This window comes from Rutidosis leptorrhynchoides, chromosome 3 (genome assembly GCF_046630445.1).
Source record: "Rutidosis leptorrhynchoides isolate AG116_Rl617_1_P2 chromosome 3, CSIRO_AGI_Rlap_v1, whole genome shotgun sequence".
NCBI classification, from domain to species: domain Eukaryota; kingdom Viridiplantae; phylum Streptophyta; class Magnoliopsida; order Asterales; family Asteraceae; genus Rutidosis; species Rutidosis leptorrhynchoides.
The window spans coordinates 534,763,920-534,791,891 of record NC_092335.1 but is presented as its reverse complement, the minus strand read 5'-3'; the positions used below and the strand labels follow the sequence as shown (position 1 = coordinate 534,791,891).

The window sequence follows — 27,972 nt, the reverse complement described above, 5'->3', positions numbered from 1 at the left end:
ACACCACTTTGAGATGCGAGTTCTACACAGAAGTATGTAGAAGCCATTTTGGATGGAACACATGCTGGTTTTGATCCTTTTACCCTCCCCCTCAATATATGACGTGTCATGTTTTGATAAAACCTTTATTTTCTTGGTCTTTTTCTCCCCCTCAAAATATGATTTATTTGAAATTAAAACATATTTTGACAATTTGCTACACAGAAAATATAAGTTTTGATGAGAAAGGTTGTAAGGCAGTTGAGACACGGGCCATATAAGGTTTTGGTGAAAACCTTTTTGCGGGTCCATTTGGATAATACCTTCTTTGAAGTGCGGTTTCCATACAGATCTATTATGGGAACCATCATGATCTATATGGGAACCATCATTCCCTCCTTCTCCCCCTAAAAAAAATTTGACATTTCCACTTAAATGTTTTTAAGAGAAAGAGTGTGTCACGACCCTACTTTTTCCGTTATCTTTTACCGTTAATTATTTAACGACCGTTAACTGTTATTCGTGCCATGTCATTTCTATGACCTATATTATTATTTTTGTAATAATATATTAATTATTATGTGTTAAATGAATATTTGTATTCATATTTTAAATCGTACGTTTCTACGTGTCGCGGATTTCTATCCGGCGAATCTTTTCGGTTTTCAAACCAACGGTCGAGCTTTTGGGATTTTTAAATCCTAATTATTTTAAATATGATATTTTAATGTCATATATATTTATATATAGTGTTTATATATATTTTTCGTCACGTATTTGTTATCTCTCCGAATTTTCAATCGCATAGTAGCGTTTTCCCGTGTCGGGCTTCGTTCGAACATCCGGGCCACAAGCTATTGAACATTTAGCAAATTTGGCCCACAAAGGGGCCCACCCTTTCATTTTTGGCGTTAAATACTTCCACCCTTACCCCATTTTCCTTTTTTCAAATTTTTATTTCATTTTATTTCTCATTTCTTTCTTAAACCTAAAACTAGCAAGTCTTTATTATGTTTCTCTCATCTTTTGTTGCTCTCTCCTCCTCTTTTCTCCCTTTTGGAGCAGTCAACCACCACCATAAACATCATCATCATCTTTTGATTTACACCTTGAAGATTTAGGGCTTTTCACATAATCGGATTCTACTCTTCAAGCTCTACGCGATTACATCCTTTGTTTTTTGATTTGGGTATACCTATGAACCCTAATTTTTTTAATTCTTATTCATTTCTACTGATTATGTATGTATTTGATGTTATTATGATAGTATAACACTTGTGTATTGTTGTATTGATGATTGTATGCGTAGAATTGCTCGATTATATATGTTTTCGGTTTGATTAATTTGGGAAAGCAGCCTTTTCGTTAATTTCTGGTTATGTAACTATTATAAAAGTAAAATTGAAGTATTCAGATGAGTTCCTCTCATCAAGACATTAATTTTAGACTACGGATTCATGTCATTTCGATTCCCGGAGCTTAAGATATGATTAAAATGGTGTTATGTGGAGATTAAACTATGAAAACGAATTGAACCAGGTTTGGTCCGACTTTGTGACCATTTTTAGAGTCCTTAGGGTGTACTAGTGTGTTAGGATTGATGATGGGATGAACTTTCATGTTCAGGTCATCGAAATCCGAGCCACGGATCACCCGTTATGACTAAAACACGTTTTTGAGCGGATTAAAGGTCCAACTGATTAAGAGCTGTAAGTCATGACTTGGTGACTATTCTTGGGATGTTCTAGAGCACTCTAATGTGTCAGGTGGGTTGGTTAGGCGAAGATATATATAAGGCTCGCCGAAAAATGATTCCCGGGGCTCAAGCTATGACCCGATGAACTTTTGATTAAAACTTATGGTTATTAAATAAAACTTATGATATAAATAATGATTTTCATTATTATTAAATTACTTATGATATAAAAAGTAATATTATAATTTAAGACTTATGATATATATTTATTATATCATTTAATTATTACTTATGATTTAATTAAACTTTTAATTAAACTTATGATTAATAATACTTTTATTATTAATGGAAAATACTTATGATAAGTATTAAACTTATATTATGAAATTATTATAATAAGACTTATAATAAGGACTAATTAATTATTTAATTATTATAAGGCTTAGTTATTATTTAATTATAATTTAATTATTAAATACTTATGATTTAATAATTATAATTAGAAACTTATGATATGATTAATAATTCATTATTAATTAATAATACTTATGATATGATTTAAATTTTATTATTAATTAATAATACTTATATTATGACTAATATTTAATTAATTAATTAAATACTTATGTTATACTAAATATATCATTTAAACTTATGTTAACTTTAATAATTCATTTTAATTTAATTAAACTTATGTTATGACATAATTATACATATTTAACTTTAATTAACATTATAACTTATATTATTATTATAACTTATACTTTTAAAATTAATGTTGACTGTGTTTGACCGAGGTTGACTTTTGAGTTGACTTTCGGTTGACTTTGACTTTCAGTTGACTTTTGTTGACTTTCTAAATAAGGAAACTTTCCTAAATTAAAACTTTCTAAAAATAGAAACTTTCTAAATTTGGAAACTTTCCAAAAATAGAAACTTTCCTAAAATAGAAACTTTCCAAAAATAGAAACTTTCCAAAATAGAAAATTTCCAAAAATGGAAACCTACTAAAAATAGAAACTTTCTAAAAATAGAAAGTGTGTGTCTGTACGCTGTTCTGATCAAACCGATGCATATTGAGTATTGTTCTATGTCTACTTGCAACATGTACAATAGCTATCACACTAAGACTTGACCTAAGTTAGTTATTTATATCGACCTGCTTTATTTATAGATCGGCGTTGTGATCATTCCTGATCACTTTACTTCGATTGCTGTTCGCTTATTTGTATGGTTACTTCGTTTGCTATTAAGGTGAGTTATAGTCCCATTTTTCTATTTTAAATCTTTTGGGATGAGAATACATGCAATTTATTTTATATATTTGGACACATGTGGAAGTTGGTTTAAATTATTCATTGTGAGTTGAACAAAAATATTCCCTAGTCTGGTAACTGTAATCACTGGTTTTTACTGGTGAACGCGAATCCTACGGATAGATCTATCGGGTTTGACAACCCCATTTCGAGCTAGTCGCGCTAGCAATTTATAATCGGAATGTTTAGTACTTCGTATTTAGCTGAAGATACACTTGTTCGGTGTATATTGTTTATTGTGTTTGGCAAGGGTAAATAAATGGTTAAGTGGTTACCAGGTGGCTCACGGAAAATGGAATAATGTTTTTATATGTTTTCTAGCATATAATTTTGTGGTCCAAAAAGGGGTTTTTATGTTTTCAAACATAAATTTTTATGGTTTAAATTAAATATTGTTTGTAATATTAAACCTATAATTCACTCAATATTTTTGTTGACAGTTACTCGCATGTTTAATTCTCAGGTTGATGATTAATTGCTTCCGCTGTGCTTAGAGAGTCTGCATATTTATGATGGCAGCTTTTGTTAAATAATAACTTACATTCTATTTTGATACATTTAATAGTGGATGTTGTTGACTTTGTTTTGGTCAACTTTTGGTTAAGTAATAATGTATGGTTTTTCTAAACTTACATATTTTGGTAGATTTCCTTTATAGGAAATCATTTTTAAACAAAGAATGCAAGGTTATTTATTAAATTCATATAGAGTTATTATCAAGCTGTGGGACCAAGATAACGATGTTCAACAAGTGTACTTTGACGGGTCGTTAAAGTTGGTATCAGAGCCAGGTTGTAGGGAATTAGATTGAATTGATGTCGTTACCCGAGTCAATAGGGTGCATTAGTGAGTCTAGTCTACAGCCCATCCTATAATATATTATATGTGATTATTTGTATCGTATTGGTATGCATATTGTTATCATACATACAACTCTATTATATTCTGAATCCTGGAGGAACTCCCATTCCAATTTAAATGAATTCTCCGACTCATGCGAAATATCCTTATAAGAACACCTCGGGTAGTGAGACCGAGGGATGTCATTCTTGACTTCTAAAATTCTCGACATTTCTATGTCATCTATTATGGTTATGTATATAACGTTTGAGTTATCTTACGCGAGATGTCATTCTTAACTTCTAAAGGCTCTGTATTTCAATGTCAGCTATTATGTTTAGGTATATAACATTCTTGTTATATTACGTGCCTTTGTGTCGTTGTGCCTATGTGCTTTGGTTTTTGAACCGGAAAACGTCATTCTTGACTTTTAGAGATTCTTGGTACTTTGAAGACATTTTCATGTCATAGTTACTCCTATTCATTACTTTTGATGTTTTTGTCTCTTGTGCTATCCTTAGCACATTGTTAAAGAAATCATTTTAGAGAAATTGTGTCAAAATTCGGGGTTGATCGCGTGTCTTGACCTCATGTAGTGCTATTGGAATGGAACTATGAATTTGCGAAAATATAATGGCGTCAGGCCAACGTGATTATATTACGTTAATTCATAAAAAAATCCCAATATTGTGACATGAGGAATAGAAAGCAAGTGAAAGAAAATTTTTACGCTACTCATTTAGAAATTTCAATGTATTACATGAGTAGGGAAAATATTCATTATCTTATTTGTTGATATACGAGGAGCTCGTTTTAACCAGATTATCTATCTCATGCTCTATCCTTCATAACTCGCTTGTTAGCAATAGCTTCGCACGGGAACATTTTTGTCCCAAAGACTTATGTCCTGATAATAGTCAAAAAAACATTTAACTCATTGGTTTCATGACCTCGTAACATTTTTGGTCAAATGTCGCACGACGATTCAAGTCATTTACTCGATCTTTCACGATCTTACTTCAACTTGTAAACTCTGAAATACAGGTACTCTGTTTATCATCGGGAGTTTTACACATTTGTTTAATTGGGCAGTTCTCACGAGATTTATGGGCAAATAGAAGTAATGAAAAATTTTGTCATGTATACAATTTATAAAATCATATATCTATGTATGGATTCAAATGAATAAATTTACAATTACCTATTGTGGCTAGTATATACTAAATCATACCTTCAAAATTATTTTAAAACCACTCATTTATTGAGCTGTTTGACTAAGTCAATTTGTTTTATATAAATTGGTACACGTTACACATACTTCTAAATTTATTAAGAACTTCGTTCCGTTTATGTTGTTACATCAAATGTTTAAAGCTTTTTCAAAACTCCTTTGGTTGATTTTATCAAATTTTCGCATTGCTCTACAGAGTGTTTGGATCACATTTCTTCTCATCCTCCATTTAAGGATGAAACTTACCATCAAGTTCATTGATAGAAACTCTTACACCACTCTGGATGCCGGTTTTATAAAATTTGTTGGAAAGTCTTTGCGCTCATAAAATTTTCCCTCTTATGGTTGGACATGGCCGAAATGCGGATCGATAAATAAATTTTCTGGGGTACACTCGGTGGTCACCCTATTGTAGAAAAGGCGCTAGGTGGGTTTCTACCCCAACTGTTGTATAGTGGGTATCATGGATATATATTACACTAGACCGTTTGAGGATTTTCTACTCTCAAAATTTGTTGTTAACCGCAACACCCTCGTAAACATCAATCCTAGGATTCAATACTTTGAGGTACACAAAATTATTTTTGGAGATTCATCTCACCTGGAGTCCACCATTCTTTATAACCCATGATTGGCGTTCTTTTCATCCGCACATAAATTTAAGAATATGGATGAATCCTAGATTTCCTCGCTCATTGTACAAGGAAGTTCACTCTCGTTGAAATATCACACCTTTTGTACGTCTTCCTATCGGAAATGTAATGAAAATTTTCTTTGAAGTCCATGATCCTCATTATCTCCTTTGAGAGAATTGCCTTAAATACCTATGCCACCGATGTGACTACTCCATATATTTCTTCCTTCATTGTTGCAACTACATTTCATTCATCCCAGTTCGTCCCCTTGGGGAGCTCCTGTTTTGTTTGTTAAGAAAAAAGGTGGTTCGTTCCGATGGTGTATTGATTATCGCGAGTTGAACAAGCTTACAGTTAAGGACTGTTACCCTCTTCCGAGAAATGATGATCTGTTCGATCAGCTTCAAGGTTCGTCTGTTTATTCTAAAATCGATCTTCGTTCCGGTTATCATCAAGTGTTAAAGAATCCGATATTCCAAAAACTTCTTTTCGCACCCGTTATGGTCACTATGAATTCCTTGTTATACCGTTCGGATTGAAAAACGCACATGCTGTATTCATAGACCTCATGAACCGTGTGTGTAGGCCCTATCTGGATAAATTCATTATTGTTTTCATCGACGACATCCTTATTTATTCCAAGAGTGATGAAGAGCACGAAGAACATTTGAAGTTAGTGCTTGATTTATTGAGAAAAGAAGAGTTGTACACTAAGTTCTCTAAGTGTACTTTCTGGTTAAGAGAAGTTCAATTCCTTGGACATACTGTTAGTAAACAGGGAATACAAGTTGATCCTGCTAAGATTGAGGCGATTGAAAAGTGGGAAATTCTGAAAACTCCTACTCAGATTCGTCAGTTTCTAGGGTTGGCAGGTTACTATAGAAGGTTCATTCAAGATTTCTCTCGTATAGCGAAACCTCTGACTGCTTTAACGCACAAGGGGAAGAAGTATGAGTGGAAGGATGAACAAGAGACTGCTTTTCAGATTTTGAAGAAGAAGTTGATTACCGCTCCGATATTGTCACTACCTGAGGGTAATGATGATTTTGTTGTTTATTGTGATGCTTCGCGTCAAGGATTTGGTTGTGTTTTGGTGCAACGAAAGAAAGTTATTGTGTACGCATCACGTCAGTTGAAGATTCACGAGAAAAATTATACAACTCATGATTTAGAGTTGGGAGCTGTTGTGTTTGTGCTTAAGATTTGGAGACATTATCTTTATGGGATCAAGAGTACAGTGTACACAGATCACAAAAGTCTTCAACATATCCTAGATCAGAAACAGTTGAATATGAGGCAAGGAAGATGGATTGAGACGTTGAATGATTATGATTGTGAACTTTTATATCATCCGGGGAAGGCTAATGTTGTGGCCGATACGTTAAGTCGTAAAGAGAGGACTGAACCTCATAGGTTTAGGGCCTTAAATATGACCATTCGAACAAACCTCGCAAGGCAGATTCTTGAGGCACAACAAGAAGCCTTGAAGGAGGAGAATTTTATAACAGGAAGGTCCGAGGCTTGAGTAAATAGTTAGAGGTACGAACCGATGGTACTCGGTATTTTACGGGACGCCTTTGGGTTCCGAAGTTTGGTGATCTGCGACAACTTGTTTTTGATGAGGCTCATAAGTCTAGGTACTCTATTCATTCCTGGTTCAGGAAAGATGTATCATGATCTTAAGGAGTTGTATTGGTGGCCTCATTTGAAGGCTGATGTGGCTACGTATGTGGCTAAGTGTTTGACATGTGCTAAGGTTAAAGCTGAACATCAGAACTGTCAGGACTTTTGGTGCAACCTGAAATTCTCGAGTGGAAGTGGGAAGGTATTACGATGGACTTTATTACGAAGTTACCGAGAGTTATGGGTGGTTATGATACCATTTGGGTGATTGTTGACCGACTCACTAAGTCAACTCATTTCTTTCTAATTAAGGAAACAGATTCTATGAAGAAGCTTACTCGTTTGTATTTAAAGGAGATTGTTTCTAGACATGGTGTTCCTGTATCCATTATTTCAGACCGAGACAGTCGATTTATATCGAGGTTTTGGCGATCTTTACAAGAAACTTTGGGAACTAAGTTAGATATGAGCACCACTTATCATCCTCAGACAGATGGTCAGAGTGAAAGGACCATTCAAACGTTAGAAGATATGCTACGAGCGTGTGTCATTGATTTTGGTAATGGGTGGGATAAATATTTGCCGCTAGCTGAATTTTCTTATAACAACAGTTATCATGCAAGTATTAAAGCCGCACCGTTTGAAGCGCTGTATGGTAGGAAGTGTAGGTCTCCTGTCTGTTGGAATGAGGTTGGGGATGCTCAACTCACAGGTCCTGAAATTATTCATGAGACTACCGAGAAGATCGTACAGATTAAGGAAAGATTGAGAACCGCCAGAAGTCGGCAAAAGAGTTATGCTGAAAAAAGAAGGAACGATATTGAATTTCAGGTCGGTGATCGTGTTATGTTGAAAGTATCACCTTGAAAAGGTGTGGTACGTTTTGGTAAAAGGGGAAAGTTGAATCCTCGTTTTGTTGGACCGTTTGAGATTATTGAGAGAGTTGGACCATTGGCTTATTGTTTGAAGCTGCCACAAGAACTCAGTGTTGTTCACGATGTTTTTCATGTATCGAATTTAAAGAAGTGTTTAGCCAAGGCCGATAAGACTATTCCTCTGGAGGAACTTCATGTTGATAAGCAACTACATTTTATTGAGGAGCCTGTTGAAATTATGGACCGAGAGGTTAAGACTCTTAAACAGAGTAGAATTCCTATTGTCCGGGTTAGATGGAACGCCAGACGCGGTCCCGAGTTCACTTGGGAGCTTGAAGATCAGATGAAGCAGAGGTACCCGCATTTGTTCCCAGATGCTGAGTCAACCCCTGCACCTGCTTAAATTTCGGGACGAAATTTCCGTAACGGGAAGGTACTGTCACGACCCTACTTTTTCCGTTTTCTTTTACCGTTAATTATTTAACGACCGTTAACTGTTATTCGTGCCACGTCATTTCTATGACCTATATTATTATTTTTGTAATAATATATTAATTATTATGTGTTAAATGAATATTTGTATTCATATTTTAAATCGTACTTTTCTACGTGTCGCGGATTTCTATCCGGCGAATCTTTTCGGTTTTCAAACCAACGGTCGAGCTTTTAGGATTTTTAAATCCTAATTATTTTAAATATGATATTATAATGTCATATATTTATATATAGTGTTTATATATATTTTTCGTCGCGTATTTGTTATCTCTCCGAATTTTCAATCGCGTAGTAGTATTTTCGCGTTTCGGGCTTCGTTCGGGCATTCGGGCCACAAGCTATCGAACATTTAGAAAATTTGGTCCACAAAAGGGCCCACCCTTTCATTTTTGGCCGAAATACTTCCACCCTTACCCCATTTTCTTTTTTTCAAATTTTTATTTCATTTTATTTCTCATTTCTTTCTTAAACCTAAAACTAGCAAGTCTTTATTATTTTTCTCTCATCTTATTTTGCTCTCACCTCCTCTTTTCTCCCTTTTGGAGCCGTCAACCACCACCATAAACATCATCATCATCTTTTGATTTACACCTTGAAGATTTAGGGCTTTTCACATAATCGGATTCTACTCTTCAAGCTCTACGCGATTACATCCTTTGTTCTTTGATTTGGGTATACCTATGAACTCTAATTTTTCAATTCTTATTCATTTCTACTGATTATGTATGTATTTGATGTTATTATGATAGTATAACACTTGTGTATTGTTGTATTGATGATTGTATGCGTAAAATTGCTCGATTATATATGTTTTCGGTTTGATTAATTTGAGACAGCAGCCTTTTCATTCATTTCTGGTTATGTAACTGTTATAAAAGTAAAATTGAAGTATTTAGATGAGTTCCTCTCATCAATACATTAATTTTAGACTCCAAATTCATGTCATTTCGATTCCCGGAGCTTAAGATATGATTAAAATGGTGTTATGTGGAGATTAAACTATGAAAATGAATTGAACCAGGTTTGTTCCGACTTTGTGACCATTTTTAGAGTCCTTAGGGTGTACTAGTGTGTTAGGATTGATGATGGGATGAACTTTCATGTTCGGGTCATCGAAATCCGAACCACGGATCACCCGTTATGACTAAAACACGTTTTTGAGCGGATTAAAGGTCCAAACTGATTAAGAGCTGTAAGTCACGACTTGGTGACTGTTCTTGGGATGTTCTTGAGCATACTAATGTGTCGGATGGGTTGGTTAGGCGAAGATATATATAAGGCTCGCCGAAAACTGGTTCCCGGGGCTCAAGCTATGACCTGATGAAGCTTTGATTAAAACTTATGGTTATTAAATAAAACTTATGATATAAATAATGATTTTCATTATTATTAAATTACTTATGATATAAAAAGTAATTATTATAATTTAAGACTTATGATATATATTTATTATATCATTTAATTATTACTTATGATTTAATTAAACTTTTAATTAAACTTATGATTAATAATACTTTTATTATTAATGAAAAATACTTATGATAAGTATTAAACTTATATTATGAAATTATTATAATAAGACTTATAATAAGGATTAATTAATTATTTAATTATTATAAGGCTTAGTTATTATTTAATTATAATTTAATTATTAAATACTTATGATTTAATAATTATAATTAGAAACTTATGATATGATTAATAATTCATTATTAATTAATAATACTTATGATATGATTTAAATTTTATTATTAATTAATAATACTTATATTATGACTAATATTTAATTAATTAATTAAATACTTATGTTATATTAAATATATCATTTAAACTTATGTTAACTTTAATAATTCATTTTAATTTAATTAAACTTATGTTATGACATAATTATACATATCTAACTTTAATTAACATTATAACTTATATTATTATTATAACTTATACTTTTAAAATTAATGTTGACTATGTTTGACCGAGGTTGACTTTTTAGTTTACTTTCGGTTGACTTTGACTTTCAGTTGACTTTTGTTGACTTTCTAAATAAGGAAACTTTCCTAAATTAAAACTTTCTAAAAATAGAAACTTTCTAAATTTGGAAACTTTCCAAAAATAGAAACTTTCCTAAAATAGAAACTTTCCAAAAATAGAAACTTTCCAAAAATAGAAAATTTTCAAAAATGGAAACCTGCTAAAAATAGAAACTTTCTACAAATAGAAAGTGTGTGTCCGTACGCTGTTCTGATCAAACTGATGCATGTTGAGTATTGTTCTATGTCTACTTGCAACATGTACAATAGATATCATACTAAGACTTGACCTAAGTTAGTTATTTATATCGACCTGCTTTATTTATAGGTCGGCGTTGTGATCATTCCTGATCACTTTTCTTCGATTGCTGTTCGCTTATTTGTATGGTTACTTCGTTTGCTATTAAGGTGAGTTATAGTCCCATTTTTCTATTTTAAATCTTTTGGGATGAGAATACATGCAATTTATTTTATATTTTTGGACACATGTGGAAGTTGGTTTAAATTATTCATTGTGAGTTGAACAAAAATATTCCCTAGTCTGGTAACTGCAATCACTGGTTTCTACTGGTGAACGCGAATCCTACGGATAGATCTATCGGATTTGACAACCCCATTTCGAGCTAGTCGCGCTAGCAATTTATAATCGGAATGTTTAGTACTTCGTATTTAGTTGAAGATACACTTGTTCGGTGTATATTATTTATTGTGTTTGGAAAGGGTAAATAAATGGTTAAGTGGTTACCAGGTGGCTCACGAAAAATGGAATAATGTTTTTATATATTTTCTAGTATATAATTTTGTGGTCCAAAAAGGGGTTTTTATGTTTTCAAACATAAATTTTTATGGTTTAAATTAAATATTGTTTGCAATATTAAACCTATAATTCACTCAACATTTTTGTTGACAGTTACTCGCATGTTTTATTCTCAGGTTGATGATTGATTGCTTCCGCTGTGCTTAGAGAGTCTGCATATTTATGATGGCAGCTTTTGTTAAACAATAACTTGCATTCTATTTTGATAAATTTAATAGTGGATGTTGTTGACTTTGTTTTGATCAACTTTTAGTTAAGTAATAATGTATGGTTTTTCTAAAGTTACATATTTTGGTAGATTTCCTTTATAGGAAATCATTTTTAAACAAAGAATGCAAGGTTATTTATTAAATTCATATAGAGTTATGATCAACCTATGGGACCAAGATAACGATGGTCGTCAAGTGTACTTTGACGGGTCGTTAAAGAGTGGAAGACAATTGCGAAGCGGTGCATACACTGAAATATGTGCATACACTGTATAAGGTTTCACCTTCTTTGAAGTGCGGGTCCTATATAGATCTATTATGGGAACAATCATTCCCAGGGACTTCTTTGGTTTGCGGGTCCCATAGAGATCTATTATAGAAACAATCATTCCCAGGGACTTCTTTGGTTTTCTGGTCCCATAGAGATCTATTATGGGAATCATCATGATCTCTATGGGAATCATCATTCCCTCCTTCTCCCCCTAAAATTTTTTTGACGTTTCTCCACTGAGATGTTTTTAAGAGAAAGAATGAAAGGCATTTGAGACTCGGGGCATACACTGAAATATGTGCATACACCGTATAAGGTTTTGGGTGACTTCTTTGAAGAGCGGGTCCCATATAGATCTATTATGGAAACCATCTTGATCTATATGGGAACCCACATTTCCCCCTTCTCTCCCTAAAAAATTTTGACGTTTCAGATTTTGATAATCGTCATTTCATTGCTGATCTCGTTGCTCCCCCTAGGCACATGCATTACTCCCCCTAGGAACATGCATTGCTCCCCCTAGACACATGCAGTTTTCAAGTTCATCCAGGAGAAGAAACTCAGATGAGTAGTTTTCAACGGATGGTGATTCGCCTATAAATACTGAAGTAGATGCACCAAAGGTTATGGGTTCGGGCGAAATTGGTTTTGGAGAGACCGTGGGATTGGGCGAGGTTGGAGGAATGAAAGGTTCAAACAACACATCAGGTCATCTGAGGTTGCTAATGGGTCATGCCTGAGTGTACAGTCAGGTGTCAGCGGGTTAAGACCGGGTCTTGAACCGTTGTGTCCAAGAACCATTTTGAATTCAAATCATTTTTTGAAAATCAAATTTGAATACCATTTATAGGCATTGTCGATCTGACTTATGGACGTTGAATTCCACTTAGGTTTGATACACGATGTATCCTTAGAAAGTTAATTTTGTGGAATCAAGGATGATTGAAAATCTTTTGACATAGCCAGAGAAACGGATCTCGGCTTAAGTTTAAGTAACTCAGACGAAGAATACTTAATTGGTTTTGAAGAAGAAATGGATCTTGGTGTTGAAAATGGTTTGGTTGTCCACTTCTTATTTGACACTTGTTTAGCAAGATTATTCTTTGGGTGTTTAGAAACAAGGTCCATTTTGGTGCACGGGGTATTTTTCGGACCTATGGATGGCTTCATGGGTTTGTGTGGAAGCCAACCATATTGATCGCGAAGCCCCATAATCTCCCCATTTTTCCCATAAGTTGTTTCCAGAAACGGATGGTTGATGTTGGTCTGGTAATCGGAGTAAATCTTTTTGCTTGGGAACTTGGATGCTACGGGTAGGGCAACGTTAGATTCCTTTGGTTCGTTTGGTTTCGAGGAAGTTTTTCTCAGAGTCACCATTGACTTTAGAGAACCTCGTTCTTTTGGTTTGGGGTTAGAGGACCTTTTGGGTAGCGTATCCATGTGGACTTTTGGATTCATGGGGGATTTCCTCGTTGTCTGTGTAGACTTAGGAGGACTGTTGACTTTCAGTTTTGGAGCCTCCAGGGTCTTTGGTGTTTTACGCAAAACACTATTCGAGTACATTGAGGATTGGTACACTATGGGTTTAGGATTGGTCTTGGCAAAGGTCACCTTCTTTTTCTTAGTCTTGGATGTAGACGTTGAAGCATTAGACAACTCAGATCTAGTGACTTGGGAACCAACTGACACTTTTGGTTTTGGAGTGTCAGTGGAGGTTAGCATGGTCTCAGTGCCAGGATAAATCTTGTATGATCCAGGTTTTGAATATATGGTCTTGGTTGCGAAGTCCATACTTTCCAGTGAATCACATTGGTCATGCAAGGTCTCATTCTCTTCCTTAAGTAGATTCACATGAGCTTTTAACTCCTGAATTTCTAAGACAAGGTCATCAATAGAAACTACAACAGAGTCTTTAAAATCATAAGTGGGTTCTACTTTGGGAACTACAGGCATCTTCTCAATTGTTGCTAGAGTTTTCTTGTAGGTCTCACATTTAACCTGAAGATCTATGTTTTCTCGTTCTAGCCTGTCAACAAATTGAGTAAGGTCAGTCTCAACATCCTGAGCTCCTAAAGAGATAGATTCTTTCTCGGGTTGTGGTTCTACCTTAACTTCTGAAATCTTGGGTTGAGATTCTAAGAAGTGATCTAGAGATTTGGACCTAGATGATTCTAACTTGCGTTCAACAATGTCAAATTTGGTCAAAAGAGAATCACTAAAGTCTTTGAGTTCTTGTGCTAGACCTTCACAATTGATGGAGTCATTCACGGATTTTGGGTTTGATTCCCGTGATTCAGTGTTCTTTGAAATCAATTCACAAAAATTAACAACTTGATTTGCAATTTGATTTTCAAGTTTATGAACATTGGAGACGAGTTTGTTGTTTTGGGATTCAATGACAAAGATTTGGTTTTGTAAAGCCTTAATGATCATTTGAAATTTCAGTTCGTTTTCAAAATATTTGATTTTGTTTTGATCAAGTTCGTCCTCCAGACTGATGATGTATCTTTCTAAAACCAAGGTTGGTAAATAGATTATACGCCTTTTAGGACTATTTTGAGCATTCAAACTTTCAAAATCATTGAATAAATCGAGAGGTGTGTTATAATATGAACCATATTTTCTCATGTAATTTGCATTTATTTTATCATAAATTAACGACACCTCACGTTTCATTTTTGTTTATCGATTGGCTATTCTCTCCTCAATCTCACTTTCATTGGCAAAAGTGAGTCTCTCTGGCAAACCTATCTTAATGTATCTACCATCATATAAACAAGGTTCGGCTTTGGAGATCTTGGACTGTATTTGAGGATTTTCAAACCCTAACCCCTGGTGTTTTTGGTAGGAGTTTTTGGGTCGATTCAAAAACAGAGCTTGTTTAGAAATGTGGCCATCTAAGACTACTTTAGCTTGGTCAGTTCTGTAAAGTTTTTCTTCAAGTAAACTTAGTTGGGTTTTCAAGTCTAAGTTTTCTGTAACTAACTTAGAGCATTCAGAAGTCTTCTCGGCCAGGTCACTCAAAGGCTTTCTAGTGTTCTGTTCTACAGTCTCTAGGAAAAGTTTCATAGAATCATTAAGCTTCTTAAGTTCTTTTTCAGCGTTGTTAACTTTTTCCGTGAGAACTGCATTCCTCAGTTTAAAATCTGTCCTTTCTATCCGTAGGGGTTTCACACTACTTTCTAGCTCTCTTAATTCAGTTACTTTGTCAGCTAGATCTTGTTTAGTTTCAAATAAGTATGATTTGACACTTTCATGTATAATTCAGATTTCAACCCAGAGTTCTCATTTTTCAGTTCGCTAATTTGACTAGCAAATGATCTAAGGTCTCTATTCATCTTGGCAAAGTTGTCTACATACATATCAGGTAGTATAAGAAACACACATTCATCATTAAAAGGCACATATTCAGGTTTAATGGGCAGTTTCATTTGGACAGGTGGGAGTGGGGTATGACAAGCAAAGCTACATGCAATTGTATCATTTTGATCAAGAGGTTTTCCAGGACAAGTTTGCAATACATCAGATATAAGCAAAGAATTATTATGCACAGAGTTGTAATATTCATGAGTAATATCAGTGTATAATTGTACCTCTTCCTCAACATTAGAGGACACGTGATCATCACGATTTGCCATGTTAACAGGACGAGTGTTCAACAAAAGGGTTAAGACAGACAAGGTTTACGAGCAAACCACGAAACAATAAATAAACTTAAGAAATATCACTTTTCTCCCCCTCAAAATATGATTCACATGAATCAAATTTTAAAAATGAGATTTCGTTGGTTTTCGTTAACTTTTCCGTTAAGTGTCCGTTAAGTGTCAGATATGAATTTCCCTCCAAAATTTATCGACAAAAATTTATGTCGTAAACTTTTGAGAAATGAACGTATGAGTGTTCGGGAGGTTGAGAAAAAATTTTAAAATTTTCGACAAATTTTCGTTCAAAATTGTGCGTTTTTGGGTGATTTTCGGGGCCGAAAAATATTCTGTCGTGAAAATTTAAATCTCGCGTAAAAATGAGTTTTTTAATCAAAGGAAAAATTTTAATTTTAAATTTTTTTTTCCGAATTTTATAAGGGTTTCAGGCAGGAGGTTTCGGGCAAGATGTATTCGTGTAGTGGTTTTCGAGCAGGAGTTTCTTGTGTAAAGTTTTTCGAGTAGATGCTCTTTCAAACAAGTTTTCGAGCAGGTGGTTTCAAACAGGTTTTCGAGCAGAGAGATTTTTGAGCAGAGAGATTTTTGAGCAGATAGATTTTCGAGCAATAAATTTCGAGCAGATAATTTTGATCAGGTTTTCGAGCACCCTTTTAACTAAGTTTTCGAGCAGTTAAACACAGAAAAGTTCAAAGTCAAGATTTTTGAGCAGTAAGTTTTCGGGCAGGGGTTTTTGGTCCATTTTTTCGAGCACAGGACAGTCAGCTTTTCTGTACTTTAGTCCTTTTGTCCCTTGTACTTTTTATGACACAACAAAGTCAAAGATGCTTTTTCGGTGGGTATTACCTAGTGAATAAATGGATTTCGGTGGGTATTATCTAAAGGACAAAACCTTGGAGCCAAAAATAAGTCAAACTTGGAGCCAAAAGTATAAAGTTTTCGGGCACTAGTGATGCAAACTCTGATTTTCGAGCAGTAATTTGTCCAAATTAAAGTTTTCGAGCACTTATTTTGCTCAGAAACAAATTTTCGAGGAAGACTAATCGGGTTTTAAGGCACTAAATTCAGGTTTTAGAGCACAAATTTCAAGTTTTCGAGCATGCAATACATGTTTTCGGGCAGTCTGAATTTAGGAAAAACACATCAAATGAGGAACATAAGCTGATTTCTGGTGTTCTTACAACATATTATTCACAAACACACCAGATTTAAGGTGTTCTTGCAACAGATTCTAAACAAACATGAGCATATTTAACAGATTCAAGCTTTAATAACGAAAATGGGGTTTACATATGCAAGTTTCAAGTTTACACAACAAGAATAACATACAATTGAATGAATCTGTTCGTATTTTAAAGTGTAAAAATCAGTTCAAGTAGTTTTAATAACACATATATGATATGATAAGCACTAAAACTAACAAGAATATGATAGTGAGTTGAGTTTTCTAGTAACCTAAACCGAAAATGAACACAAGCACTTCAAATACGCGATAGAGATCTTCGAGCAACGGATCTTCTATGCAAAGAGCTTAGACCCGCTCTGATACCAATTGTTAGCACCAAATCTTGCTAAGGTCGATCGATTTAGTAAGTGTAAGTGGGTTTAGATGTTAAGAACAAGTAATATGGTGATAAGGTTGAGAGAATATGTGTGAAAGATAATACTTGTCAAATAACTCAACTAACTATAAAATGGGTGGGAGGTTGCTTTATATACTAGCAACCTCCAAGTTACATGAGTGGTAATTAAACATAATTACCATGGTAATCTAGCTAGTTAACTATTACATAGTTACTATTACATTAATACAAACTAAAACCGCATGCCACAAATAATAGACAATATTCATTGTTAACATTGACATATATAAACAACCTCCCCACCTTTTGTAATGTTAGTTATCCATTTTGTCAAGTATCACTTTACACATTTTCTCTCTTGTGTTCTTGCTTAACTAATACCTTAACCCACTTTAACACCTAAGAACCGATCAGCTAGGCTTGCAAAGGGACTAACAAACAGTTTTGACATTATTAGGTTGTTTCCAATTTTTGAATCCCTTTTATAACCAGTTGGATATCCTATTATTTCAAAACATCTATCAATGGTATGACTAGTTTTATTGCATTTAGTACATTGAAGATTAGGATTAGGACCCTTAAACTTTCCACTATTAGTATTACTAGTGAATTTATTATTGAATTTATTAGTAGTTTGAGCAATAAACAAAGAAGATTGAGACTTATCATTTTGTTTTACAGACACACCCCTATGTGATTCTTCTCTAGAAACAACAGCAAAAGCAGTTTTAACATCAGGTAAAGGATCCCTTAATAACAAATTACTTCTAACAGCCATATAACAATCATCAAGACCCATCAAGAATTGCATCAGTTTAAATACTTTATTATGATTAGTTATATGAGCAGCAGCAATACAAGTACAAGTAGGAACAACAATCATGGCATCATTATGTTTCCACAAACTATTAAGACTATGATAATATTCAGATAAAGAACTACCATTTTGTTTTAATGAATTTATCTTATGATGTATATTAAATGTAACAGATCCATCAACCTTATCATAAGTTTCTTTTAATTCAGTCCAAACAGTAGTAGCATTATCAGAAAAGATTAATCCAGAATAAAGTTCATCATATATTGAACCAAGCAACCAAGACAAGACAACAGAGTTACATCTATCTCATTGTTTAGATAAAACAGCATCATCTGCATTTTTAACACAAGTACCATCAATAAACCCTAGTTTATTTTTAGTACCTAAAGCAAGCATGATAGATCTACTCCATATTTTATAATTCTCAGTTCTATTAATTAAAGGTGTTCCGGCAATATCACTAGGATGCAAATAAAGTGAATCACCAAAATCAAGCTTATTAACCAAAAGAGCACCCTCATCAGCCATGGTAAAATATAGTCAAATACAGACAAGCATAAAAATATAAGATATCAAACAAGCAATGATAAGTAAAAACACACAATAAGCATGCAATTTTACAATAATCACAAATAAAACCCATGCACAAGTTTATAAAGTAAAAAGAAGAGATTAACCTCCCAATCGATTGACAAAAGTCAAGCAACCTGTAGAGATAAAGTACAATAATAAAACACAACAACAGGTCTAGAATCAACTAAGTGCTTGATCAGGTATTCATACGTTTCAAGAACGCAGATCAAGAGTTGGCACTGGGATTCGGTCAAAACAGGTTAACAATAGATGAAAAGAAGAGAAGAAGAACTCCCCTATCAAGGTATAAAGCCTTGAGCAAGAAGATCAATAGCAGTAGTGGAAGACAGAGAACACAAGAAGATCACAGTAGCAGAGGATGAAGAACACATCAATCAGAATAAAAACCCCAACATACGAAACCCTAGATTCGAAATCCTTAAAACCAGAATGAGCAATCACACATCAGAATCATACCGCTCTGATACCATGTAAAATTTCATAAACATAACATAGATATTTCAAGATCAATCACATATCTCAACCAAAAATACTAATCAAACTATAAACCAAATCTGTAAACACGAGTGTATCACAAATGATACACAACCAAGATCCAGTCCTTACAAATCAAAAGAGTGTAATTACAGATTAATAAAGATCAGATCACAAGTAGATGATCTAAATCTAATGAAATCGAATTAGGGTTTGACTGAATGCGGATGAAAGTGTCAAATGAATCAATGATAGTTGTTGCAACCCTAATCTCAATAGATATATACTGACTTTGAAATGACCAGCTTTAGTCCCTCTTGAATCAACAAAATATCATTAGCAGCAAAACCTTCAAACAACAAGCTTTAAGAATCTAAATATTGCACAAAAGGTCCTTGTACTTTCTGAAACATAAAAGTGCTAGAAAACACCACAAATTAAACAAGAACAAGACATAAATCAAAAATAAGTTTGTTAAACATGTAATTTTAACAAACCTCACATCTCTAACAACCAGGGTCGTCTCGTTAATTTTGAGGTCCTTGTGTTGGATCAAATATATACGGCATCAAACATGAAAATTTTGATACTAAATATCATATAGGTGAACTTCTATGTATCTTCATTTGATTATTAATTCGCCTTTATTTTAGAAGAGTGTATTAAATAACATAGATTACATTGTACAAAATTAAGATTACATTTTTCTTTTACTCACTTTTATAGTTTTTTTTTAGTTTTTTTTTTTTCCTTGCATTATTTTTTCTTTTTTTGGCCGGAGGTCCCCTTGGAAGCAATCTCTTTATCTGTCGAATAGAGAGAGGGAGGACTTTCTCGATTCTTGGAGTGTTTCACTCGGGGTGGAGAAATGACCTCTCTTTATCCAAAGATAGAGGTAGGATTGTCTACGTCTCACCTCTCCCTACCCCACGCATGTGGGATTGGGTATGTTATTGTTGTTGTTGTTGTAAAATTAAGTGCACATGAAAATTTAATAAATATAGTTCTCTTTGAAGATATATTGTTCATAATTCGCATTCTAATTACAATGATACAACTTACAATCATCATTCTATACCTTAAAAGGGGGTTATTATTAGCTAATAATTCATTCTAAAACTCACTTTCTAACCCTTAGATCAAAAAAAGACTCTCACATACTCTTTGATCTAATGGTCTAAAATGATCCCCTACTTATATTAGCTCATAAATCAATTTTGATTATTGAAACCGACTAAAATACCCTTCAATTATAAAACACCCGGCTAAAATTAACAAAGGGGTTCATGTCATATAGATTCACGTCAGAAAAATCACGTCAGAAAATTATCAAAGCTCACTCTGTAAGAATGAATGAGATCCGAAGCAGGTTATCATATGCATTTTACAAAATAATGTTTCCTCAATTAGGGTTTCTGATATTTGATTTGATTTGATTTGTATCTGATTCGAATGTTTTTTTGTTTGAAACTACGATTTCAATTAGGTTAGGGTTTAGGTTACAGTTTTGATAGCTTCATACGTTAATCATGATATACAACAGGTTTGGTTCTGCTTTAAAAATGGGGTTCTAAAACCGGTTCTTAGTTATCTCTGCTTAAATCGATTGATTTTTTTTATGTTTTTGATTGTTTTGTACTGCTGCGATATCTTAATTTTGTGAGATTATACTTTATGTTATGTATGGTAACTTTGTATGTAACTAAATTTTTTGTTGATCTTGCAATATGAATGGATTAGAAGTGGGATGATATATTCGTTTGTAGAGAATGTTGACTGGTTTGCTGTAATTTAGTTACTTGCTACATTATGAGTTTTTTTTTTTAAATGATAAGAATATACCGGTTTTCTAGGTTTCAGGGTCAGAACGACTTACATAACAATGAACCGCGTGTGCTTCGTTCAGCCATAGAGGAGGCGTTTCTAGCAGAGCACGGGTTTACAGAAATGCTAATGGTTGAAAATGATGCGGGGACTGGGAATTTAGCTACCAAAGAGGGATTATTGAGCCACGAGGTTGAACATCGTCTTTACTTCGTCCGCTACTGCCTGTATTTGGAGAGACCCAAGTGACTCAACACCTTCATCACCTGATGTTGATGAACGAATGAATATATTTATTTTCAACCAACCTTCTATCGTTACCTTTCACGTTATTTCAATCTTCTAGAGTTTGGACTTTTGTGGATGACATTATAAGTAACTATTATATACCTAACTTTGCCTTACAGGTTCTCTTCAATTGCATAAGTGAGATTATAATCTCTAGTGATGTGTGTGAAAGATTAATAATTGGTGATCGAGGTCCATCTTCAAAATTATCATCTACTTTTTTTTCTTCGTGCAACTGGTCACGGCTCTTAGAGACCCTTTCTCTTCCAAATGTAAGCACAATTTTCTTAATTATACTCCATAAATGATAAAAAAAAAAAAAAAAAAAAAAACTAAGCCATTAATTGTGGGGCTATTTAACGTTTTGGGAGCGTGAGACGATTTACATCGTTTACTATAAGGAGTTAAGCTAGGACTCTCAAAATGAAGACCAGATGAATGTGCTACATATGTAAGATTAATTTGATCATTGCAGATAAAATGGATATGCCCTACATCTCCCGCTCAATCATTAACTTTATTTGGCGGACTTGCTACAAATGCATGTAGGTTATATATGCTTTGCAAACAATATCATGTTTCTATAACAATTATAGAGCTTCAATGCCCATTTTGCTTTGTCACGGGAGAGGTAACTGTGTTTATTTTTGCAATGTGACCATTTGCGTTTCCTAAGGTTTGCTTGCTTCATTTTCCGTATCATTTTAGTTGAATTCAAGCTATACTGTCACCAACATTGATAGAACACAAACGACAACCATAGCCATCGTGTCTCCTGATTGGGATTAATTCATACTTTAACTCTTCATTATAAATTTTCTTTTTACATATTAAATTATTTTTGTTGTTACATATATTATTAGTTAGCCATGTACTATTTGATTTGACTGCGTAAACAAAAGAAAATGTTGTGTTTATTCTGATGATAACCACTAAAACTGACAAATGACTTCATCTGCATAGATCAAGTGATGATCAGGTGAAAAGCATCCAAAACATAGGAGCATCAACAGAAGAGAGTAACGAGGAGGAAGAGGATGAACATGGTGACAGACAGTGTGGTAGTTGTGGTGGAAATTACAACGATGTGACATTTTTCAAAGGTGGTTTCATGGTAAATGCGTAAAAATTACCCTAGCCAATGCTAAGGATTCATTTCATGGTCTTGCAAATGGAAGAAACACAGTGTGATTGTATGAAAGTAAATGGTTAGAAGTTAGAGAGAACAATAAAGCTAACATCTTTGGTTGTAAAATGTAGGTTTGAGGTGGCTAAGCTCATAAGTGTGTGTTGGTTGGGTGTCCATGGTAGGATCTAGACTTCAATGTTATCACCAGACACTGTACCTTTCTTGTGAATTTATAAAATATGGTATGAATTTTGATACTCGGAATTGATTGTCACAGTTCACTTATTGTGTGTGTAGAGTGCTCGGTCCTATCCATTTGAAATGATGAAAACACTCGGTTATGCATGATCAGTAAATAGTCATTAAATATAAGGATTTTTTTATATGTGATCAGTAATAAAGCAGTGGAGAAAAACCCATTTGACCTGTTCTTTCTATATTATGTATATTTTTTTTCTATATTATGTATATGAGTTGATACCCATTTGACACGTCCTTTTACATTATGTATAGGACACGGAGAAAACCCATTAGAACTTTTTTTTTTTTAGTTTTTAATTGCATTGCTAGGCCTAACTTTTTTCAAGACTCAATTGACCCGAATACTTGACCCATTTGATCTAATTTTGAGAGTATAGGTCTTAATTTCCAGGTATAGGTTTACTATATATTGAGCTGTGCTTAAAACAAGCGATTGTAACGGTGTTTCAATCCAAAGTTAATTGGCTACACAAAAATTTGCCACTATTTAGTAGTTTTCTCACGATTTTAGTTTCAGCGGTACCATATTTACCTTTTGTGTGGATTTTTAGTGATCTGTTGATTTTGTTAGTAGTGTTGATTTGAAGTCACTTACTTAAAAATGGGTTGATTTGGGTCGTGTTTTATCTAAAATGAGTAAGTGGATCAAATGGGTTGAAGTCACCCAAAATCTATATTATATACATTTCTGCCTACCGATTTGTTTTAACAAAGACCCTACATTACGATTTTATTGGTATTGTTCTATTTTTGTAATATTTATTTTATGTAGCATGTTATCAATACATGTTAAAACATGGACAAAAAATATTTAAGGTATTTTGAGCCATAAGGCCATAATACGAATATTAAGTCAATATGTTGTGCAGATAGCTACACGGTTAACAACAGCACGTTACGGTGTGAAACTCAGTCCATGATTTCCGGTTCCATCTACATGGGCGGGATGCTTAGGAGTTAAGAATAACAACGAGTCTCTTCTTCCTAACAAAAATGCTTTGTTCGATATTTCGGTAGCACGAACAACAAGTGCTTATTTGACCTCTCTGGCACTTGAAGTAGGGGCTTTTGTTGCTTATGGTAGCTTCAATGGAGGCGATAATGCTCCGTAATTCTTCATTTCCATCTAGCAATTACTCTGGTTCCAAATAAAAAACCATGAAAAAAGTTAGAAAGTTTTAATATTTACAAATAAACTTTGGGCGAACTTTACCACGAGTCGCACTTTGGAAATGTTTATCTATCAACTGTACTTTTTTTACTATTTGACGCCCATAAATAAATTTATTTTGTAGAAAATATAAGCTCTTCTTGATTATGTTTGATTGTGGTGTACTAATAATCGGAATTTGTCGAACACGGAATTATACGTCTAATTATTACAACTTCAAAAAAAGGTATTCAAACATAGTATCTTGCTAAATAATAGTTTTTCATAATGTGTTCATAGGAAAACTGAAACACGATTGTGTCTTTATTGGCATATTTTTCTAAATAAATTGGTCTTCTATAATATACAATTAAGGGTAGCAAATTAGGTGGATCGAGCAGGTTAGATGATGAGTAAAAAGTGTTGTGGGTCAGAAATGCCAATAATTAATTGGAGTGATATTGTTCGAATAATGATGAGAAGCAGATTGATTATTTTGTGTCTTAATCTAAAATAGATATAAAATGTATGAAGGTTTAGTCCGCTTTTAGCTCTTGAAAAGTTTGTGTTATCTTTCTTGAATAAGTATGAGTAGAAACTAATGTGACAAATCTACAATGACTCTAAAAGTAAGTTATGCTTTTCGGGGTTTGTGACTTCGTTCGTGTTCTGATTATTTATTAATCTCAATCTTCGTTTATGTTCGAATTTACTAAACGAGGCTACTACTTTGATTATTGTTTCTAGGTAAACGATACACCTTCTATGTGCATAACATTAGTGACTCTTTTTTCTATAGGACTGGATTCATTAAGTTACTCATAGTTTTGTTTTTAAACATTTCCACAGTAAGAAGAAAAAGTGTATACAGCAGAGTGAATATCAGGGCACGTTTTCATTCCAATTCATATCGAAAGACGAGTCCTCCACTTATAGGTATTAATTATGTTATATAGTGTCTATAATTATATTATTTTTAGTCTTTTGTGATTTTAACTATTTACATGCAATTTCTCTGCAACATGAAGAAGCAAATATACCAACAACAGTAGTAGCTGATTATTAATGTATCCAACATCAGAAACAAATGATAGAAGATGTGATACCTATATTTACCATCGACAAGCAATATTATAAAAGTATTGGTCGTGTTTACCCTTACTACAATTTTTAAGTCAAGTAATTTGTGTTGTTAACTTATTAGCAATTGTTAACAAAATACCGGTGCAATACACGACCCATTAATATTATTGTGTAAATTTCGTAATAGTACAGTATGTTAATAAAAGTATTTGTTGTTGGTAAAAGTATTTGTTGCCACTTATTGTATGCAGGTACCAGGTATGCATGCCGCAACATGACAACAAAAAAAGATATGTTTGAAGTGTATCATATTTTTTTCTTGTCTATTGCATATCATATACTCCGAAATAAAAGAAAAAAGATACGAGTACATGAAACCTTATCTTTTATTTTATGACAACAATTTTTTTAACCACTCTCGCGAATTCGCGGGTCTTTTCCGGGCGAAATGAATGTTAGCGTTTTTTACAGTGTTAGACTTTCAATTTTATTTTATGTATTGTTTTTAGGTTCAAAATACCTACATTGATTATTAGTCAGGTAACACTAATATTGTAACCGAATCAATTTATTATAAATCTAACAAATACTATACAAGATATAGAGATTCAACCCTAAAAAATTTTCGCGAATTCGTGGGTCTATATAATGAGTCAATTCTTGTGACGCACATGCTAATGAAATAGTTATATATGTATCCAGAGGTGTCTTTGAGCATAGACAAGATAGACAATCGTCTAGGGCCCAAAATTTCGAAGGACCTAAAATTTTGAATATGTAAATATTTTTCTCAATATATTTAATTAAATCAAATAAAAAATTGTAAATTAAAGTTAAAATACCTTGTTTTTAATAGTTAAATACAATGTAAGTAAATAAATAGATAAATTGAAATATTATTTTTTTATGCGTAGTAAAAAAAATTAACGTATATGTGAGCCCATTTTTATTTTCGTCTAGGGCTTTTAAATTGTTGAGACGGCCCTGTATGTATCTATTTAGTATTTCCATCCATGATAAAAAAAAATCATTTAATTTTAGCTTCGCATGTATTTTTACTCATAAGCATTTCTTATTACAACCCTTTGATGGTTAGATATGTGCAACGTATTATGAGGTCTATTTATGTTATTGAATACAGTATATCACAACCCTTTGTGGTTTATCTAATATTGTTTGCTTTTTAATCAACCTAACAAATACTCTATCAAATTATATAATTTCATAAACTCCGCGAAATCACGGGACTTTAACTTTTAACTAGTTATTATATGTTTAAAGTTGGCGTTAAAATACAATCCATCCACGTATCCTTTATGATTGAGTCCTAGAGAGTAATTGTGAGTTAAACCACACAATTAACTAATGGTAAAAAAAATTGAATTAACCTCTCTAGCTATCCTCTAAAATTGAGTCATAAGGAGTAATAATTAGTTTTAAACCACATTATTAACTAATTGCAAAAAAAAAAAAAAAAAAAAATTGAATTAACCCCTCTAACAAATACGAAGTAATACGAGCAGTAAAAAATATTGATATAAGTTAACAAAAACCTTTCAATTACATTATAATTATAAATATATTCAATACAAACTATAAAATTACTATTCCTAACATTATTATATTATCAAAATTCACTTTTTCAAAATAACCCTCCAATTTTGATCAAAATACAAATAGGCCCCCGAAATTATGAATTCACATTCAACATTATTATATTACCAAAATCCACTTTTTCAAAAGGGGGATGATTCTCACACACTCTTTTTTGATCCTCACACACCAATTTAAAGAAATGGAGTATTATTAGAAGAGTAAAAGGTTAAAATAAGTGTGTGAGGATCAAAAAAGGGTGTGTTAGAATCATCCCCCTTTTCAAAATAACCCCCCAACGTCGCGAGTTAAATTTTTCCAACAATACCATTGAACTCGGAATAATTTTACGAACACAATGCAACTAACTACTCACAAAACGGATGTCTTTTAAAAAAACGCCAAATGGTTTGGGCCACCTTTCATACACATTTTTTCCCCCAAACATTTGGTTTTCCATTAGGGTCTGTTTGGACTTCCGCTGCGAAGCGCGAGCTCCTTAACTTGTTCATCATTAATAGAAGTCACTGTAAAGTCCTTTCACTTACATTAAATTAATTACCGTAATAAAGTTTAAAGTATTAAAATACATCCTTCCAGATTCTTAAATTTGTAGGTTATCTGTATAAGCTTTAGACTACAAACATATTAAACAAGATCTTTGTCTAACTCAAGTTTTAGAGCACCGGGAGTGGTGACCCAAATCACTTGACATGTCAGACATGACTTACTGAGTCAGAAAAATTGGAAAGATGTGACCTAGGTCACTTGGGGTATGTGAGTTTTTAGAAGTCACTGTAAAGTCCTTTCACTTACATTAAATTAATTACCGTAATAAAGTTTAAAGTATTAAAATACATCCTTCCAGATTCTTAAATTTGTAGGTTATCTATATAAGCTTTAGACTACAAACATATTAAATAACATCTTTGTCTAACTCAAGTTTTAGAGCACCGGGAGTGGTGACCCAGATCACTTGGCATGTCAGACATGACTTACTGAGTCAGAAAAATTGGAAAGAGGTGACCTAGGTCACTTGGAGTATGTGAGTTTTTATTTTTATTATTATTTTAATGAGTTTAAATATAATACTGTATAAATTATTAAAATAAAAAAAACTAACATAAATAGAAATAACTTCATTAAAAATAAAAATCACACATTACATTAAATAATTAAAAATTACAATACCTAAAAAAAACATTACACATCCTAAAACAGCACACTTCATAAACTATTTCGCGTTATGTCATAGATGCGAAACAAGAGTATGTCGAAGATACTCATGCTCGTCTTTGTCACGCAGCTCTTTTGTCTCCTGGGCATATAAATCACACCTTTCGCACCAAGTTGACCCTTGTAGGTTGTTGACCGACAAGTAATAATAATTATGTGACAACCCGGAAATTTCTGACCAAATTTAAACTTTATTTTTAAATGATTTAATGTTTCTGACACGATAAGCAAAGTCTGTAATATTGATTCTCAAAATTTTTGAAC

General features: G+C 33.3%; 1 protein-coding gene across 1 annotated transcript; it reads right to left on the bottom strand.

The window, feature by feature from the left end:
• Positions 1–17,638: 17,638 nt before the first annotated feature.
• Positions 17,639–18,604, bottom strand: LOC139901965 (uncharacterized). The gene is made up of 2 exons (XM_071884624.1): positions 18,441–18,604; positions 17,639–18,377 (listed from the first exon to the last, which is right to left on the bottom strand). The coding sequence occupies exons 1-2, from the start codon at positions 18,602–18,604 to the stop codon at positions 17,639–17,641; spliced, it is 903 nt and encodes a 300-aa protein (XP_071740725.1).
• Positions 18,605–27,972: the final 9,368 nt, after the last annotated feature.